The following is a 21,492-nucleotide window of genomic DNA, read 5'->3' on the forward strand; positions in this document are numbered from 1 at the left end:
CGGGGCCGAAGAACTGCGGGATAGGTCTTGGGTAAGGCCCGAAGGCGATCCCTCGACCGGAGCCATAGACTGGCGCACTGGGATGTCCTCAGTCTGTACGGGTAGGCCTTGCTCGTTATCGGAGCTACTCTCTTCGGCCCCTAAGGCCTCATTGTAGTCTCCCACCTCGGTGTCGTCTTCGTCTCTGCGAAAGAGGCTTTCTTCGACGTCTTCCGAGCCGGAGTCGTGTTCGGAAACGGGGCTGGAGGGTAGGTTCTCCACGTCTTCGACATCTTCGGTCTCAGCGCTGAAGATGTCGGCCGGGGCCGGTGCCGCTTCTTGGATCGGAATCGGGCACAGGCCATACATGTAGATTCGTCGTGATCCGGTGAAAGGCATTTGTTGCACACCGGATGGACGTCGATGTGGGGATATTTCGCATTACATACCGGACACCGCTTGAATGGTGTCCTCGATTCCATCGTCGATGACTGGTCGATGGTCGGGTAGGAAGCGAAAAAGTTGGTTCTGGAAGTTAGTAAACTAACAAGATACTATCGATACCGATCGGGAACAGTACCGACGCGAACTAAAGGCCTTTTGGCCTATAAAAAGTTTTTCCTAACTTGAGTCAAGATAAGCACATCCGAACCCAATGGCGGAAAAAAACAATCTGAGGATGGAGAGGATGCCCATGCGCACTGTAGTCCAGGGGAGGAGTCACCTATCCCAGGATACTTCGAAGACTCTTCCAGGACAACAACGTGCAATCATCCGGACCCAACACTAGGCGGCTATCTATGCACAGATATGAATTCAGCAGCCCACATGCCTCGAACCATACAGTTCCCTTCCTACCATTCCCCTCTTTCACTCTTCATCTTTGTGTCCCTTTATCTTTTTTTCCCTCTTGAGCCCGCTCTCCCAGTGTCCTCATTTCTCTGTCTTCTGTCTTTTGCTTTCACTTCTGACAATCTCTCTCGTTTTCTCACCTAGTCTCAGTCTCTCTCTCTCTCTCTCTCTCTCTCCTCACTATCAATCCACACCCCCTGCCTCTCTTTGACTCCCTCTCTTGCTGTATTTCACTCAGTACTTTTTTGCCACCTATTTTTTTTATATTTGCATTCCTCTTTGTCTCCCCCCTCAGAGAGCCCTCATTAGCCAACCTTCATGTACTATATAACATAACATAACATGTTTCTTCAATTTCTTATGTCTTGCCTTGTAGGAATAAACACTTATTCCCTACCCTTTCCCATTTCACGCTGGTACTGAAGGATGAACTGCCTTCATGCATTACACATTTGAGCTTTCTAGCAGTCAGGACATGTTTGCATGGGACAGAGGAAGTAATAGCATTAAATGAGTTAGTTGAATGGTCGGTGTCTTGCCCTTGATCCCTCAAAAGCTAATTTCTCAGGCTCAGGAAATCTGACGGGGTGAAGAACTATCCAATGAAGTGTTGAGGATCCAGTTCTATCCAGGTCGGTGGTCAAGTCAAAACATGCCTACCTCCAAGTAGGGAACACCTTTCTCAAAGGACTGTGGGTACTCTCGAAGAAGACGTTCCTCATCTAGAAACTTGGCATCCCGTCCATTTGTGGCTGGCTGGAAAAGGCCATAATTCAGGACATCCTTCAGGCTTTCATTCAAGGTGCACAAAATCTGCTGTTTCGCCACCCAGATAGTGGCATCGGGGTTGAACCGTAGGCATTTCTAGAAAAGAAAACCAACAGATCCAAGAATGAAAAATAGCACACATCATGGTCCGCCAGTCTTTCCCTCACTTCCAACAAGGGTCTCACTATTTCATACATTCATGTCTAGTTGATCTACCTACACATCGGGTTTAATGATGACCAAAAATACTGTTTCTACACACACACATATATGGACTAATATATCTTATACTGTGTTGTTATGGTTCATCACTTTCAAATGGAAAAACATTTTTGGATTTTGTTTAGATTTTAGATTTGCGTATAACTTTTGACCCCCGAGAATGGATCTGCATGAAACTCGGTAAACTATTAACTGAGTCATCTAATTGTGGCCATTGCCAGTTTCATGAGAATCCTCCCACGGAAACAAAAAAGTTAAGGACATGGGGGTGAAAAAGTGTGTAATACCCTTTTTCAGCTCCCATAGGAAAGTTTGCCAAAAGACAGAGCAAAAATCACATAATAGATTTACACCAAGCTTATCATGAACGTACAACTTTACTCAGAATGTAGGCTTTTTTTGATTTGGTGTAAGTCCGTCCAGTAATACATGAAATATTTTGGTTTAATAGGCATTAGCAGGAGTTTTCGTATACATTTGATAAAACTTGCTATGAATCACAATTTGTATTTTTTTTTTCAACACAATTCGCTGGAAGTACTTAGGACCACAATCAGGAATTTTGAAGCACGCTCCAATGGAAACAACTGTATAGTGAGGTAGAGGGTGTCCAATACAGTTCCAGGTTTACACATACACCCGACTCACCCACCCCAACACTCAGCCATAAAATGGGAGCGATCCACCTGCAGCAACAGTACACAAACGTCCAGTGAGGGATTGAACTAATCATGGAGACAGGAGGACAACAATGGAGAGGAAGAAACAGTGAGAAGTGTGTGTCCAACACATGTCGAAGAACACTCATAGCTGCGTTCAGTCAGATACGCACTCAGGGATACTATGGAAAATTGTTACTCTGACGGTAGGAATGTCACAGTCAGCTACTGGCTGCCAACAAAGAACTAATAACATAAACAGCACCACTCACTTAGATATGCTTTCAGGAAAAATCACAGAGAATTGAAGACTCCGATGGCAAGTGAGCGTCGTGGCCAGATGTACGACTCTTCCATTTTGCGAGTCACAAATTGCGTCAATTTGCGGCTCGCAAACTGGAATGTACAACAGTGTCTCAGACACTGTTTGCGATACCTAATGGGGTCTCAAATTGCCTGCCATTTAATATTCATGAGGCAGGTCGCAATTTGCAACCCATTGGGAATGGCTAGCACTTCGAGGAACGGTGGCCTGCTGGGGTCAGCAGACAACCATGTCTGTGACTGCTTTTTAAATAAGCAGTTTAAAAAAAAATAATCCAGCTAGTTTTCCTTAAAGGAAAACAGGATGCATTTATAATAGAAAAATGATACGTTTCTGTTTCATTTTTTAAGAGTAGGCAGTGTTCCCTGGGACCAAAAAATATTTTCGCTGCCAGTCACAAAGGGGAAGGGGTCCCTAAGGGACCCCTTCCCGTTTGCGATTGGCTAACCACATTTTTGGAATGGGTGGTAAACTGCGAGTGTTTTGCGGTCGCAAAGCAATCGTACATTGAAGTATGACTCGCTATTAGGAAGTGACGCCCGAGGCACGACCCTTCCTAATATTGAGTCGCAAAATAGGATTTGAACATGGGGCAGACCAACTTTGCTGTCGCAAATGGGCCAATTTCCTGTTTGCGACTGCAAAAAACGGTCGTACATCTGGCCCTGGGTGTCTAGTATGGATCCAAGATGACTGAGATACTCAGTCAGAGCAAAATAATAAAATTTTGTGAAAATGTTCAGTTTTCCAACCAGAATGTATAGTTCAATTCTGGTTGAGGTTTAAGCAAAGTTTATTATCAGGTGAGAAATTAAGTATTTTGAAACTTATGTTATCACATGCGAAAAAATTATGTTAATACTTATGTTGATTCCAAATCTCTTTAAAAAACAATTAAAATTCACTGGAAATAACATAGTTAAAAAGTAGTTATGTTTCTGACTCAAATTTGCTAAATAAATTAAACTGACCAGGTCTGGTTCAAGGTGCAAAAAATAACTAGCACCTGCCCCTTGGCTGAGATCACTGATGACGTCATAAGTCACATTGATTACATCACTTACGACATCACCAATAATATTACTGCTTGTACCATTACTTCCCAAACCCCTGAGCTGCCCGATTACATCATACATTACATCATTCATGACTTCACCGGTGACATCACTGATAACATCACTGCATCTAAAGCATATGAACATATATAGCAGAAAAAAAGAAACTTAGCTCTAAAACTTGAGCCCGACATAGGAATGTCCATCAAGTTCTTATGTGGCATGCAACATGGAAGAATGCTGAGGCTGGGCTAACACAGAATATTATAATGGATTGTCTTTAGTTGGAAAAGGGTTTACTTATTCCGTGGTTGGCCTATGTGAAAGCTGAATATTGTAAAATTGGAATGGAATTTGCTTTTACAGAACCGTCATCTTGCACTAATATAGACAAAAAGATAGTAGCACATTCACTTTATGACCATGACCAATCTCAGCATTTGCTGGATAGGTTGGCAAAGCCGAACATGTCTGCATATATAGGTCTATGTGAACTTGACTGTTCAACCGATTACATCTGGTATGCACGAAGCAGTTGGGAACAATCCTTGATATTTCGTTTCCGGTCAGACACAATGAAATATCTGTTGTGTTTTCCCAAGGGCTTTACCCACAATCTAGAGGCCATATTATGTCCCTGGGATAATGTATCAGGCCAATCTATGTTCATTTGACCTTTTTCTGCAAATTTTATGTTAAGTACACAAAGTTGTTTTTAATTCTGGTCTTAAAAAAGTATTTTAGTGGTATTTGTCAATGTAGGTCTGCTCTCAAACTGCAAAACAATTTACCCAATGCTGAAATTGTCCAGTAGGTCAGTGTCTTTTTAAAATCCACCGTGCATGCTCGTAGGTCTATGCTGTCTTAAAAGTATTTTAAAACATATTTTTTTTAAACTTTTTAAATAATTCTTTCTGATGTAATATGACGAATGAAATTTGATGTAATATTGTATGTGCTTTTATGGATGTTTGCATACTTCTGAATAAAGTTTTTATGATGCTGATGATGACATAGGAATCAGTATATGTACAACACCACACTCTCACACACACACACTCAACTCAAAGGGTTAGTGACAAAGTTAGAGGTGCAAAATGGTACACTATAGGCACAACGCCTGAAACATCATCAGAGAGTAACATTTGCATATTTGTATACCACTACACAGCCGGAAACAAAAAAATCACAAACAAACCTCAAGACAAATACACAACAAGGATAAAATAAAACAGAGAGACAACCACTCTAAAAATCATATTTAAAAACAGTCATAAAGCAAAACAGGGATACAGCATAAATATACCATGTATTATTAATTACACCTACAGGGACAATTGACCACTAACATATACAGACCAACATTTCAAAAGGATCACTAGCTAAGATGTACAGAGGGGAAAAATGTTAAAAAATGTGACAAAAAAAGTAAACCTCCAACTAATTCAAAACACCTGATTTAAAAGGTGAGGAGTATGCTACAAATACTTGTGTGTCTTTTTGTACATTTCCGCACCATATAATGCCTGGTGGTGTCACTAGACTAATATGAGGATTCAAATCTCAGCACATGTGTATGACTATAACTGTGAAAATAAAGCTATTAGAATGTTATGAACTGTCTCTATGTGCCATCAAACAGAATAAAGAAAGCTATGAAGAATCAAAACTAGCGGCAAAACACAAAGCAAACAAAATGCATATTAAAAGGCCAAAGAATTAAACCTAAAAAAGATGAATAAGCTAATAAAAACATTGTTAAACAGGACAATCTAAATTATAATTTTAACAAATTAAAACTTAAAGAAAACAATCAAATAGAAAGCAACAACTGACATTTAAGGAAGAGAGGTGCACATTCCATTTCACAACAGTATAGTCCTCTATAAGCTAACATCATTAATTGTCCAACATTTTCCTCTCATTGTAAACAAAATTTGCATTCTATCTGGTCAAATATTGTTTTTCACAAAAAATGGCAACCTTTGTTAGCAAATGTTACATTGAAAAAAACCACAGTTGCTATAGTAATTAGAATAAGTTCCCAAAAAAGTATTTGATAAGCCTTAAAAATTAAGCAGGTCATTAGATCTAATATATAACAATTACATGAAAAAAATATATTAAACAAATTTGTAACAAGAAGCAGTGATGTCCTTATTGATGCCACTGGTGAAGTCATGAATGATGTCATGAATGATGTCACTTATGTAATCAATGATGTTTTGCAATGCAGGGGGGAGTTGATAGTTATGGTTTGCATAGTTAGTCATCTCTATAGTTTTTTTTTAGCTTTAAACCCTTCATTCCCAAGCCAAATCCCTCTTTAAACGCCAATTTCTTGAAAACTACTGAGCAGATTTACACCAAGCTAAAAAAACACAACAGCACTTCCTTTGGTAAAGTTCTAACTTCATGCCTAATTTGATGCAATTCCATTCAGTCATTTTCTTCTGCATCAGATAGAAAAACTTCCTCTAGGAATTAAAAGGGGAAATGGCACTTTTGAGACCCGTCCTTCTTCTTGACCCCCCCGCTTGAAAGATCTGCTCAAAATTTGCCATGAAGGAAGTGGAGGAACTTTTTTGTTGTTTTTGTGAAGTGTCATACAAATTCATTGAATGGTGCCAGAGTTTTTAAGAAAACGAAAAATACCTGAATAAACTTTACTACTGAAGAACATCGAGGAATGCGGGCGTTTTCTTTCACAGCAGTGCAAGTGTTTTTTATATAATATATATATACATGTTGTATAACACAAATCGCCTTCGCGCTTCGATAAGGTCACTCGACCGCACCCCTCCCATCCGGGCTGTCACCTCGTGAAGTTTGCCTAAACTGTTCCCGATTGCATGGAACAAGCCGACGCGTTTCGAGGCTTTGACGCCCCTCCTTCTGGGCTTCTGCGGAGCAGCATTGAGAGAACACCTGATTGTTCTTGCCACACCTTTTTATTTTGCAGTTTGCCAATCACGGCGTACCTTCACTTTATACTGCATTGTGGGACATGAAGTCTTCAAACAGGTGAGCCACATTACAACTTATAGTAAGTTCAATGTCCATTCCTGGTTAGCTATATATTTTACACCGATAGTAGGGTGGTGTTGGACCTGTCAGCCTTAGGGTAGTCTCCCCATCTATTTTTGATCGTGCCTCATTTTTTTCCACCCTCATTTTTGATGTTGGACTTAGGTCTCCGGGCGCCTTTTCATTGCCTACCAGTGTTAAGGTGCAGGTGCTCCCTTCTCCCAAGATGGCTGCCACGGACCCCTGCTACTGCAGAGTGGTCTTTCATAGTAGCACCCTAGCTGCCAGGAGCTGGCTGGAACCCCACAACAATGTTGCAACACCAGCCCACCTTTTTTTTATCCCATAGGTAGAATGGGGAAGCTCCTGGAATGTGCTGGAACCTTCTAGAAGGGAGGTGTGGTTTTTACTTTTGCCGCCTTGGCTAGAGGTCACCTGACCTAGGGATACATAAGTGACGGAGGGAACTTTTTCCAGTTAGTTGGCCAGTTGGGGTGAAGCAGAGCTGGAGAATCCACGCAGGAGTGTAGGCGGTAGGGCCTAGCCAGGGACTTATGCCTCTGAGAGTGACAGGGCTTAAGTGCTGCCTCTTAAGTGAGTGAGGGATCCTGTGAAACCCACTGATCTTGCCCAGCAGTAGGAGGACCCAGGGAACCTCTGCCCAGCCTGACTAGGAAGGACCTAGTTGCCAACTCATCCCCTACCCCCCAAGGAACAGAACCCCAAGGGCGCCTGTTTCATCTGCGCCACCAAGACTGACTTTTGAAACTGCAGAAGTAACATCCGGAAACTTCATGCCAAGCTGAATATTGTAACTTCATGAAACGACCGATTGCCTGACTGCTGGGGATCGACCAGGTACTGGCGCTGTGTTTCCTGCGCTGCCAGACCTGACCTGTGAACCCCTGGGCAGATCTGCTGTCGAGCGCGGAGCTGGCCGAGCTCCCGCTTAATTTGTGACCCCCCCCCCGGGTGCCAGGACCCGCAACGCGATAACCGCCGCGGCCCGTAGGCCTCAGGGAAGTGTCAGTGCCAAGTCGGAGCCTGCGGAGAAGCCCGGGGCCCCGTCGCTGCCGTCGCAGCATCAGAAGGAAGAGCGAGTGTCCGGGAGTGTCCCGCGCCGTTGCGCACATCGGAAGGAGGACCCGGAGCGGAACCGAGCGACGAGATCAAGGTAACCCCCCGGGGGCTGGGAGGTAGCGCGGCTGTGTGGCGGCCTGAGACTCGCCCCCCCCCCCCCTGCTCCCCGGGAGTCGTGGGAAGGCCCGGTGCGCCCCCTGCTAAGTGGGAACGACACCGCATGCCGAGACTGTGACTTTCCCCCCTCCGTGGGATTTCCCGCCGTAATTGTGAGTCTTCCCTCCGTGGGATTACCCTCTCCTGGGGACTGCCGTAGCGCTGACTATTCCATTGTATTTACCAGTGCTCAATGCGTTCTATGTTGAAGTAGCGCTGATTGTTCAATTGTAATTACCAGTGCTCAATGTGTTCCAGGTTGGAGTAGCGCTGATCGTTCGATTGTATTCAACAGTGCTCAATGTGTGCTATGACCCAGTAGCGCTGATTATTCCATTGTATTTACCCGTGCTCAATGCGTTCTATGTCGTAGTAGCGCTAATCATTCCTGTGTATTCACCAGCCCTCAATGCGCTCTAAGTCTAAAGAGCGCTGACCCCATGTGCTGCATCCACAGGCGCTCCTTTCGCCAGTGAAGGTCCCAAGTGCAAGGCGCTTACTGTACCCACAACGCTTCTGCTCAGGGTGCTAGGCAGGCATTATACGACCGCAAGTTATGCTCATGTGCCTTTGTTTCTTCGTAGACACCAGTAACGCCACGTCTGCAGGCCCCGGCCCGCAGCACTAGGGAAGTTCCTACTGCAGGGGTTGCGGAGGTAACAGTACTGAGAACTGTAATGCACATGTTAAAGTGTACAGGTAATGAGCAACTGTAATGCACAAGTTAAAGTGTACAGGTAATGAGAAACTGTAATGCAAATGTGAATGTGTATAAGTTAAGATACATTGCCCTCCAGGATCACCGTGTGTGCTCCTTTGATTAGATAAAACCTGATTAATTTGCATTCACCTTATTGTGTGGCGTCCATTATTGTGTGCGTTTACTGCTTCAGAGGATGCGTGTGTTGTATGGTCGCTTAACACACAGACCTTTGGGTGCCCAGCCGCTCGTGTCACGTTACCCCCTTAGGGCCTGGAGATCCCAGGTCTTACATTGTTGGCGAGCGGTGGGATTTTAGGACCTGTGACCATACAGCACCCTTCCGTGAAGCGGAGGGCGCCACAATTAAACGCCTATTGTTTTTTTCCAAAAAGCTCTGAAACCATTGATTGCTGTGTTTATTGATTCCACTGTCCAGGCTGACTGTGTAAACGAATCCTGGTTAGCTGGTTACTGTCACCCATATCCTAGGAATTTCTTCCTTAGTATCTAGGTCCCCACCTGTCACGATGGATTTCCGGTTAGCTGACCTCGAGGGGTACACTGTAAAGCAACTGAGAGAGTTCGGGCAGGGGATGGGGGTGCCTGGGGTGCGGAAGGCCAAAGGACCGGAACTCCGTACCGCCATTAGGGCATGGGTAGAGGCCCACCCAGAAGGGAGAAAGGATGAGGGACAAGAGGCGCCAGATGCACCTCAGGAGGAGAGCGCCCAAGAAGTACTAGACATACTTAACGTGGATATGTCTGAAAATGTGCCCCCAGGGAGACGTTCTGGGGCCAGTAGTAGGACAGGGTCTAGGAGGAGCGCGTCTCCAGAGGAGTACGAGGACAGAAGGGAAGAGAGGCAGTTAAAATGGGAGCTGGCCAAGTTGGAACAAGAAAGAAAATGGGAACTGGCCAAATTGGAGCATGAAAGAGAAAGAGAGAGAGAGAACAAGAAATGGGCAATGGAGGAGAAGAAGCTGGCGCACGAGCTTCAGCTGAAAGAGTTGGAGCTGCGCGTCCTCCAATTGAATGCGTCCAATAAGGACAATGGTGGCAGCATACCTAAAGAGTCTCACAAGTCAAAATTCTACCTGCCTAAGGAAGTCATTGCCAATTACACAGTGGGGGACGACATTGCTAAATGGTTGGAGGCATACGAGGTAGCCTTGACTGCCCATGGGGTACCCGAGAGTAATTGGGGAGGTGGTTTATATCGGTATATACCTCCCAATGTCAGGGACACCCTGCTATATTTGGCCAAGGCGGATCAGGTCAGGTATGCCCCCATGAAAGAGGCTTTACTGAAAAAGTTTGGTCTTAACCCCGAGAGGTACAGGCAGAAGTTCCGTGGCAGCCATAAGCTGTCCACACAGACGTGGGTGGATTTTTTTGATTATGCGAGAAAGGCACTAGATGGTTGGGTGCGTGGCAGCGAGGTGCAGGACTACCAAGGGGTGTACAATCTTTTTTTATGGGAGCACCTCTTGGATAAGTGCTTTCCGGAGCTGCGCCAACATCTGGTGGACCGCAAGTTGATGGATCCCCGTAAGCTTGCGGAGGAGGCAGATATTTGGGTGAGCACCCGGGTGTCTCACAAGGGCCCCGGGGGAGATGGCTCGAAGGGCGGACAGGGTTTCCCCCAGAAGAAGGAGGGGGGAGATAAAAAGGTGGAGTTCTCGAAAGGTCCCCAAAATAAGTTTGGGAAGGGAGTAGGAACCCCATCCCCGTCCAATTCCACAAGACCCACTTACCCTGACAGGAGTCAGCAGCCAAGGATTGTGCGGTGCTACGAATGTGGGGAGAGTGGACACTACAAGGGAGATCCCAAGTGTCGCAAGCGAGCCCCAGCGGGCGGGAAAAGTCCTGGGGTGAGTAGTATAGCGCTTGGGGCGGAGCTGCCCTTAGATAGGGAAGGGGAGTGGACAGGCCTGACGCTGGTTTCACTCGGGGATAGAGAGGTGGTCCCTGTAGTGTCCCTACCCCCGAACACTGCTAAATATCAGCAGAGGGTGAGAGTTAACGGGGAGGAGGTGGATGCTCTGAGGGACACAGGGGCCAGCATGACCACTGTCGTGCGGCGGCTGGTGTCCCCAGACCAAGTAGTCCCCGAGGAGTTCCATCCCGCCGTATTGGCTGACGGCAGTCTGAGTCACTATCCAGTGGCTCGTGTTCCATTTGAGTGGGGAGGAGTCAAAGGCCTACTAAGAGTTGCTGTGAGCCCTGCCTTGCCTGTGGAGTGCTTGCTAGGGAACGACCTAGAGCACACCAAGTGGAAAGATGTTGAGTTTCGAGCTCACACCGAGATGCTGGGATTACCAGGGTGGACTTGCGTAGTCACGCGGTCCATGGCTGCCCAGCATGAAACTCACCCTGGGTTGGAGCCTGGAATAATGGCCCAACCCAACACCAGAAGAGGAAAGAAGAAGGTGGTAGAGGACACGCCCTGTGAGATGGATGGGGAGGCCGCAGAGGTGCCCCCGGAGTCCGTGGAGGTGGATGTCGTTCCCGTGGAGGACTTGCCGACCCTTGCTGACTGGCATGTGGGAGGAGGCCCTACCCGGGAGGAATTTTGTCAGGCACAAAGGGCGTGCCCCACGCTTGAAGGCATGCGGCGACAGGCCGAAGCCCAAGTGGCCAGTCAGGAGTTGGGAGGATATCATGTGTATTGGGAGGATGGTCTCCTATACAGTGAGCCCAGGGTGCCGGTACATGGATCTTCGAGGGCCATAGTGGTCCCCCAATGTTACCGGGCCTTCCTGCTGGAGTTAGCGCACGAGATTCCCTTAGCCGGGCACCTGGGCCAGGACAAAACCTTTGCTCAGTTGGTCCCTCATTTTTATTGGCCCAGGATGAGGATTGCCTCAGACACCTTTTGCAAGACCTGTAAGTCTTGTCAGGCAAGTGGCAAGACTGGGACTAAATTGAAGGTCCCTTTGGAACCGCTCCCCGTGGTCGGGACCCCTTTTGAGAGGGTCGGTATTGATATTGTTGGGCCATTGGAGCCTCCGACCGCAGCGGGACACCAGTTCATTCTGGTTTTGGTGGACCACGCCACAAGGTACCCAGAGGCTATTCCTCTGAGGACCATCACTGCACCGGTGGTGGCGCGGGCACTATTGGGGATTTTTACCCGAGTGGGATTCCCCAAGGTCGTGGTGTCGGACAGGGGCACCAATTTCATGTCGGCCTACATGCAGGCCATGTGGAAGGAGTGTGGGGTGACCTACTGGTTCTCCACTCCTTACCACCCCCAGACTAAAGGACTTGTAGAGCGCTTCAATAAGACATTGAAGGGTATGATCCGGAGCCTGCCAGAGGGCTTGAGGCGTAAATGGGACGTCCTCCTCCCCTGCTTGTTATTCTCCTACCGGGAGGTACTGCAGAAGGGAGTCGGGTTCAGCCCGTTTGAGTTGCTCTATGGCCATCCCGTTAGGGGTCCCCTCAGTTTAGTGAAAGAGGGGTGGGAGAAGACTTCACAGAAGCTTCCCCGGGACATTGTCAGCTACATGCTGGCGTTCCGCAGCCAGATGGCCAAGCTGTGGAAGGCGGCCTCAGAGAACCTGGAGGCTAGCCAGACCGTGATGAAGGAGTGGTATGACCGCAACGCTTGGACGGTTGAGTTGGACGTTGGACAGAAGGTGTGGGTTATGGAGCCTGGGGAGCTTTGCACCCTCCAGGACCGGTGGACTGGTCCGTACGACATTGTGGAGCGACGAGGCCAGACCACATACGTTGTAGATTTGAAAACCCCCCGTCAGCCCCTCAGGGTGCTCCACGTCAACCGCCTGAAGCCGCACCATGAGCGATCAGAGCTTGCTCTCCTTATGATGACGGATGGGAGCGAGGAGGAAGAGAGTGAGGCTCTTCCTGACCTTCTAGCGGTACAAGAGAAGGATGGTTCGGTGGAAGGTGTAATCCTCTCCCCATCCTTGACCCCAGAGCAACAGAGGGACTGCCGCCATGTCCTGGGACAGTTCGCCTCGTTGTTCTCCCTCACGCCTGGAATTACTCATCTGTGTACCCATGATGTGGACACAGGGGACAGCCCCCCGGTGAAGAACAAGTCTTACCGGCTCTCTGACCAAGTGAAAGATAGCATCCAGCGTGAGGTGGCAAAGATGCTGGAGCTGGGGGTGATAGAACCTTCCAGCAGCCTGTGGGCTAGTCCAGTGGTGTTGGTGCCGAAAGCGGCCCCACCAGGTATGACGCCGGAGCTTCGGTTCTGTGTGGACTACCGGGGGTTGAACTCTGTCACGAAGACAGATGCTCACCCCATCCCACGTGCAGACGAGCTGGTGGACCGGCTGGGAGCAGTCCGGTACCTCAGCACCATCGATCTGACATCTGGATATTGGCAGATTGCCATGGCCGATGGAACACGGGAGAAAACAGCATTCTCCACCCCCGAGGGCCACTACCAGTTCCGAGTGATGCCCTTTGGGCTCAAAAATGCTTCGGCCACATTCCAGCGGTTAGTGAATCAGGTACTATCTGGCCTGGAGTCCTTCTTAGCGGCCTACCTGGATGACATCGCTGTCTTCAGTGGCACCTGGGAGGACCATCTGCAACACCTCCAGGAGGTATTGCAGGCGCTGCAACGTGCTGGCCTAACAATTAAAGCCAGCAAGTGCCAGATTGGACAGGGATCTGTCGTGTACCTGGGACACCTGGTGGGCGGAGGTAAGGTGCAACCCCTCCAGGCCAAAATAGAGACCATCTTGGCTTGGGACCCCCCCCCAAGACCCAAACAGAGGTCCGAGCTTTCCTCGGCCTCACTGGGTATTACCGCTGGTTCGTCAAGGGATATGGTACCATCGTAACCCCCTTGACGGAATTGACCTCGAAGAAACAACCTCGCAAGGTCATATGGACAGCTGCATGCCAAGAAGCCTTTGACACGCTGAAACATGCGATTTGTACCGCTCCAGTACTAGCCACACCAGATTTCAGCAAGGAATTTATTGTGCAGACCGACGCCTCAGAGCACGGCATAGGTGCGGTGCTCTCGCAACTCAACACCGAGGGCCAAGATCAACCGGTGGCCTTCATATCCAGGAGACTCCTCCCTCGGGAACGGCGATGGAGCACCATTGAGAGAGAAGCCTTCGCGGTGGTCTGGGCTCTGAAGAAGTTGAGGCCATACCTCTTTGGAACTCACTTCCTCATTCAAACCGACCACCGGCCCCTTAGCTGGCTCATGCAGATGAGAGGCGAAAACCCCAAGTTGTTGAGGTGGTCCATTTCCCTACAGGGGATGGATTTTCGGGTGGAACATCGGCCCGGAGTTGACCACGCCAATGCTGACGGTCTCTCCAGGTTTTTCCGCCTTAGCGATGAGAACTCCCTAGAGGTTGGGTAGCTCTCCCCTCTTTCGGCTGGGGGGGACGCGTGTTGGACCTGTCAGCCTTAGGGTAGTCTCCCCATCTATTTTTGATAGTGCCTCATTTTTTCCACCCTCATTTTTGATGTTGGACTTAGGTCTCCGGGCGCCTTTTCATTGCCAACCAGTGTTAAGGTGCAGGTGCTCCCTTCTCCCAAGATGGCTGCCACAGACCCCTGCTACTGCAGAGTGGTCTTTCATAGTAGCACCATAGCTGCCAGGAGCTGGCTGGAACCCCACAACAATGTTGCAACACCAGCCCACCTTTTTTTGTCCCATAGGTAGAATGGGGAAGCTCCTGGAATGTGCTGGAACCTTCTAGAAGGGAGGTGTGGTTTTTACTTTTGCCGCCTTGGCTAGAGGTCACCTGACCTAGGGATACATAAGTGAGGGAGGGAACTTTTTCCAGTTAGTTGGCCAGTTGGGGTGAAGCAGAGCTGGAGAATCCACGCAGGAGTGTAGGCGGTAGGGCCTAGCCAGGGACTTATGCCTCTGAGAGTGACAGGGCTTAGGTGCTGCCTCTTAAGTGAGTGAGGGATCCTGTGAAACCCACTGATCTTGCCCAGCAGTAGGAGGACCCAGGAAACCTCTGCCCAGCCTGACTAGGAAGGACCTAGTCGTCAACTCATCCCCTACCCCCCAAGGAACAGAACCCCATGGGCGCCAGTTTTATCTGCGCCACCAAGACTGACTTTTGAAACTGCAGAAGTAACATCCGGAAACTTCATGCCAAGCTGAATATTGTAACTTCATGAAACGACTGATTGCCTGACTGCTGGGGATCGACCAGGTACTGGCGCTGTGTTTCCTGCGCTGCCAGACCTGACCTGTGACCCCTTGGGCAGATCTGCTGTCGAGCGCGGAGCTGGCCGAGCTCCCGCTTAATTTGTGACCCCCCCCCCGGGTGCCAGGACCCGCAACGCGATCACCACCGCGGCCCGTAGGCCTCAGGGAAGTGTCAGTGCCAAGTCGGAGCCTGCGGAGAAGCCCGGGGCCCCGCCGCTGCCGTCGCAGCGTCAGAAGGAAGAGCGAGTGTCTGGGAGTGTCCCGCGCCGTTGCGCGCATCGGAAGGTGGACCCGGAGCGGAACCGAGCGACGAGATCAAGGTAACCCCCCGGGGGCTGGGAGGTAGCGCGGCCGTGTGGCGGCCTGAGACTCGCTCCCCTCCCCTGCTCCCCGGGAGTCGTGGGAAGGCCCGGTGCGCCCCCTGCCAAGTGGGAACGACACCGAATGCCGAGACTGTGACTTTCACCCCTCCGTGGGATTTCCCGCCGTAATTGTGAGTCTCCCCTCTCCTAGGGACTGCCGTAGCGCTGACTATTCCATTGTATTTACCAGTGCTCAATGCGTTCTATGTTGAAGTAGCGCTGATCGTTCAATTGTAATTACCAGTGCTCAATGTGTTCTAGGTTGGAGTAGCGCTGATCGTTCGATTGTATTCAACAGTGCTCAATGTGTGCTATGACCCAGTAGCGCTGATTATTCCATTGTATTTACCCGTGCTCAATGCGTTCTATGTCGCAGTAGCGCTAATCATTCCTGTGTATTCACCAGCCCTCAATGCGCTCCAAGTCTAAGGAGCGCTGACCCCATGTGCTGCATCCACAGGCGCTCCTTTCGCCAGTGAAGGTCCCAAGTGCAAGGCGCTTACTGTACCCACAACGCTTCTGCTCAGGGTGCTAGGCAGGCATTATACGACCGCAAGTTATGCTCATGTGCCTTTGTTTCTTCGTAGACACCAGTAACACCACGTCTGCAGGCCCCGGCCCGCAGCACTAGGGAAGTACCTACTGCAGGGGTTGCGGAGGTAACAGTACTGAGAACTGTAATGCACATGTTAAAGTGTACAGGTAATGAGCAACTGTAATGCACAAGTTAAATTGTACAGGTAATGAGAAACTGTAATGCAAATGTGAATGTGTATAAGCTAAGATACATTGCCCTCCAGGATCACCGTGTGTGCTCCTTTGATTAGATAAAACCTGATTAATTTGCATTCACCATATTGTGTGGCGTCCATTATTGTGTGCGTTTACTGCTTCAGAGGATGCGTGTGTTGTATGGTCGCTTAACACACAGGCCTTTGGGTGCCCAGCCGCTCGTGTCACGTTACCCCCTTAGGGCCTGGAGATCCCAGGTCTTACAGGTGGGAAATAGTTTGTGCTCACTTTTATATTTGCGGGGCGCCGTGCTGACAGAGAAGAAGTTTTTAAGAAATGAAGGCTATAAAAATATAGATATTTCATGCAGCAGAAGATCTGCGGAGCCAACAGAACTTGAGATGTGATCAGATTGGCTGCAACCACATCAATAAAGATGTGGTGGCTGCCATTTAAGGACTCATGGACTATGGGCCATATGTAGGTAGCTAAATACCGGTCGGTAACGGCCGAAATTCGGTAAATATCCCGTTACCGACCGGTATTTAGGCATTTGAGATGTAGGAGGCATGATTTAAGGATTCGGTAATTTACCGAATCGGTAATGGATCGGTAAAATACCAAATCGGTAAAATACAGATTCGGTAAATTACCGAATCCTTAAATCATATGTAGGGCGCACTCAAGTGAGTGTTTTATTGTATTCAGGATTCGGTATTTACCACCAAATACAGGTTGTTGATAAATATCGAATACCTTTCAAAAATCTATTTTTTGCTGTTTTGACAGTGCCATGTGGCAGACATACATGCCCTTAGGGCATGTATGTGCGCCACATGTGCACACATGCACGATTCAGGGGTGCAACAGGGTGTCAATGTGACACCCTTGAATATGCTCCCCCTATTACTGATTCGGTATTTACGTCAGTAATACCGAATCTTTCCGAATCTGTAAAATTTACCGATTATTTACCTACATACTATTTACCGATTCTTAAATACCGAATCGGTAAAATTCGGTATTTATGAATCGGTAAATAGTATGTTACCTACATATGGCCCTTAGTCTTCTGACCTGGAAATAAGTGTAAAAAAATATATGAGGGGGCAGAGTAGGGATACCCTACCCCGTCAGTCCTGAAGGGGGGAACCAGAGGGACCCCCGGGAGTAACAACAGCAATTTCTTTATTGGAGATCTCCCACCTTTTACAAAACCTTACCCCAGGGTGGGCAAGGCAGAACCCGGGGGAGAGGGGGTGGTGCATTATTATTTTAAGGGGAGGGGGCGTGTGAGACCCCCCTGAGTCTTTCTGAGGCCACCAGGACCCCATTCCCCAGGTCCGCTATTAATATAATGGAATGGGGGACTGCTTTCGCCCCACCCCATACCTCCCCGGGAGAGTGCAACCATACCCTACCCACATTCTCCTGGACAGGTAACACAACTTTGCTCCCGTCCAAGCAGCAGAAGTGAAAAATGGTTCACCCACCCAGTAGGGAACAAATTCACAGTGCCGGATCCCGCCAGGACTCAGTATGGTGCTGACAGGGAAGCCAGCTAGGGTCACGAGGGTGTGGAGCTTCCCTCATTACTTCCAACAAAAGAAGGCATATGAGTGCCCCCACACATTTATTTAAAGTGGCTGGTTACCGTCAGGGGAGCCAAAGTGGCTGTGTGGGCACTGCGGCTTCCCCCGCAGCCCCCAACAAAAATAAAATACGTGGGTATACCGGGTGGGCACCAGGGAACTTCAAATCTTTTTTTTTAAAGAATACAAGAATAAAAATTTAGAGGCAGATGCCACTCATTCCTTATTCTCTGCTCCGCCATGGATCTCTTCATAATGCCCTAGGGTGGTGCCAAAATGTGGGTCGCCAATTGATTTCTGGTGGATTGCGAAAGTCCAAGCAATAAATAAAGATGCCTTTAAATTCTGTATTTAAAGGCATCTGAGTTTAAATTCTGTATTTAATGGCTTCTTTAAAAAAATATGCATTTAGCTAGTCATGCTTGCTGGCTTCAGTGACAGAAGTCCATTGTCAGGCTATGTCTTCTGACAAATTGCTGCTTTTTGTTTAACACTGGGATTGGTGTTTACGTACTCTTCTTACTTTCCAATGAGAAAAGGAAAGTAAACTGAATTATGTGACAATCTTGGTGATTACAGGGATTGTGAAAGGTAAGGCAATAATATGGCTTTTTTTCGCAATACACAACAAAATGTAAAACCTGTAAGGAACTGTATGCATTCAGCTATACGGAAAGTAAAAATGAAGCACTTTTTTTTGTTGGAAACAGAGAATTCAAGACACTTTACTTGGTGATGCACAAATGTTAATATTGACAGAAACTCCATTTCCATACATTATTATTTGTGTGCTGTATATTTTTATCAATAAAACTGTATGTCTGCGCAAACCAGCTGCGGCCCATGCAGATAAGCAGTGGGGCCGGGTTGGGGGGCATTCGACAGACGACCACAAGGGAAAATAAATAATTAATTACCAGTTATAGTTATCTCAAGTAACAGTAATTCATGTTCTAAAGTAACTATAACTCACACCCTCAACATCCACTACTAATTACCTCACATATTACATCACTCAAGACAAGTTGTATGGTCATTGCTAACATCACTGCAACGTCTGAAATGACATCATTCATGACAACACTGCCCATCCCTTAAACTAACTGTTTCCTCACTAGTAATATAGAAAGGAAACTCCATGCATCTACTTCAGTAACTAGATCCTCACTGGCCCTGTGCATTTCACTGTAATGTCTAGCAATGGGATAATTTTTGTCATTATGCCTGATATCTCGCATATGTTCAAAATGTCTTTCTTTACCAGGTGGATTGTTCTCCCAATATACTTCTTGTCACACGGGCAGATCAGCATGTATATCACGTACTCATAATGACAAGTGATAAATTCATTGATGGTTCCCATTCTGCTGAGATGTGGTACTTCATATGGCTGAGTGCCTTTGCTCAATTTGCAAGCTTTATATTACCTGCACAAAAAAAGCCTTTTGAATCAATTGTTATTCCTGCTGTTGGAGTTTCTAGATTTCTATGAATCAATTTAACTCTCAAAGACCAACGCATTCTGTAAGTGAGCATTCTGTAAGTGATCTGCAAGTTTTCAGGCACTGCATTAGATTTTACGATGTTCCAAAGTCTCTAAAAAGTATTTTTCTGCCCCTCCCTTATCATACTTATTATTTGTTGTTGTTAATCTGATCTCCTTCTGTGTTGTTTGGTGAGTCTCCTCTGATGAATTTAAAATTAGATTTTTTCTAGATTTCATACTGACTTATTCAACAACTTTTTTCAATAGCCAAGATGAATATCTTCTCTACTTGAATCTGAGTAGCATTATTTTTGCTCCCTCTTAAAATTGACACCATTGTTGTAATTTCATTTTGCTCAGAGTAATCCCCCATAAAGAATACTCAGTGTTAGCTTCCTAAGGTGGCTACTGGTGGCATGGAGCAAATAGTTACCCTCAGCTGGTTTGCAAATTAAGGAAGTAGTTAGTTTTCCTTCTTTGGCAGTTATTCTTACATCTAGGAATTCTAAGTTGCTTTCACTGATGTTTCCAAAGAATAGCTTGTATTGCTATTTAATCATTTTGCAAAATCCACACCTGACTTCTTGGGGCACATCCAGATGGCAAAGATATCATCAATAAATCTATATCATGCGGCTCCACAGTCCATTAGATAGTCCTCCAAGCCTCTGTTCCTCCTCCCAGCCCAACAAAAAGTTGGCATAGCTGTATGCAAAGCAGGCACAGTTTTCTATGTCAGTTTGTACAGCTCTTCCTTAAAACGAAAGATATTATGCTCTAGACGGAATTTAAGTCTAGTCAATATCATTTCTGTGTGCTGGTAAAGATATAATTTTCTTGCTTGTGAAAAGTATTGACAGGCGTTTAAGCCCTGTATATGATAAATGCTAGTATACCAAGCTGTGACATCTAATGTTATAAGGAGCAAATTGAATTCCAATTCTGTGCTAAGGATCTTCACTAAGAAGCCCCCAGTGTCTTTAATATATGAAGGGAGACCAGATACAAAGGATAGTAAAAAGAAATATCCAGAAACATTTTCCAATGAACTGTCATTGGATGATATGATGGGTCTCCCCGGTGCTTTCCGTAAATTCAAGACTATTTTTGGATATGATAGCTGACTATTTTCTTTGGAAACTCTTTAAGAAAGAAAGATTCTTCAATATCAATTAGGCTTTTATCTTCCCAGTCCTGTAGCATATTCCAATGTTGATTAACTGTGCTAAACTATTCCTGTTAGTCAGTTTTACAGTAACATGGCTCATCCGTGAGTTATGCATGTGCTTTCTTCATCTTTCTAGATCTCTTTAATCATAACCACAATGGTACCAAACTTATAAAAGTATTCTACCACAATGTACTTTTATTCCATTAGTACTTTTAAACCTTCCAGTTTTCCAATCGTTACATTTTGTGAGCCTCATTTCATTTTTACATCACATTAATTTCTACAGATTATTTATAGCTACTTCCTGGAACGTATCTATAGCATCATATGCAAGATTGTGAAAGAATAATGATTTACACTTGAAACCACCAGGACACAGTATGGTTTGTATCAGTGGTAATGCCCAAGTTGGATAGAAAAGTTGTGATGTTATCCACTGATCTATTCCTTTCATCATGTATTGTGTTACTCTCCATTTCAGGTAATGTGAACAATAGCTACGTTACTAATGCATAGATTTGAATGGTTTGAGGATTGCCTCTCATCAGTCTAGCATTACCTCTTGTGTTAGACATATTATGTTATTTCAACAATTTAAGTTTGTGAACACATTTAAACTGGTCTTTGCATGTTTAAACATAGTCAAATGTTGTTGTTAGACAGAAAGTAAGTCCCAAGGTTAATAATAAAGTCTGTGTCATACTTAATGGTATGTCAGTAAGATTACAATTTATAGTAAAAAGAACAATTGATGGACAGAATGCAGAACAATGTCATACATTCACCCCAGACAGAGATCTGTGCCTAAATCCATCGTTTTTTGCTCCCAAGCCATTCCAGTTTGAACCCAGCCATTTGCAAATCAGTCTTCACCCTGCGCCAAATGAGAACTGTCCAGCCAGAACTGCCAGGCCAGGTCCTCCCTCGACTGGAAAAAAGCATACTAGGACCGGTTTTCCTCATTAGCCAGGTTAGCTTGACTCCAGTGGCAAACCCTGAAACCGGTCCTAGGATGCTTGTTTCCGGTCCAAGGATGACCTGGCCTGGCAGTTCGTGCTGGACTGTTCCCATGAGGCACAGGGTCAAGATGGATTTGCATATGGCCAGGTCTAAACTGGGGTGGCATGGTGAGCAAATCAATGATGGATTTAACC

At 46.7% G+C, this 21,492-nt stretch overlaps 1 protein-coding gene across 1 annotated transcript in view; it reads right to left on the reverse strand.

The window, feature by feature from the left end:
- SHANK1 (SH3 and multiple ankyrin repeat domains 1) overlaps window positions 1-21,492 on the reverse strand; it is a 1,748,119-nt gene that overhangs the window by 1,412,727 nt on the left and 313,900 nt on the right. Inside the window, exon 3 of the mRNA XM_085616131.1 lies at window positions 1,492-1,695. Within this exon, the coding sequence (XP_085472257.1) occupies window positions 1,492-1,695 (204 nt within the window). The remainder of the gene's footprint in view (window positions 1-1,491; window positions 1,696-21,492) is intronic.

This window comes from Triturus cristatus, chromosome 7, assembly GCF_964204655.1.
Source record: "Triturus cristatus chromosome 7, aTriCri1.1, whole genome shotgun sequence".
NCBI classification, from domain to species: Eukaryota; Metazoa; Chordata; class Amphibia; order Caudata; family Salamandridae; genus Triturus; species Triturus cristatus.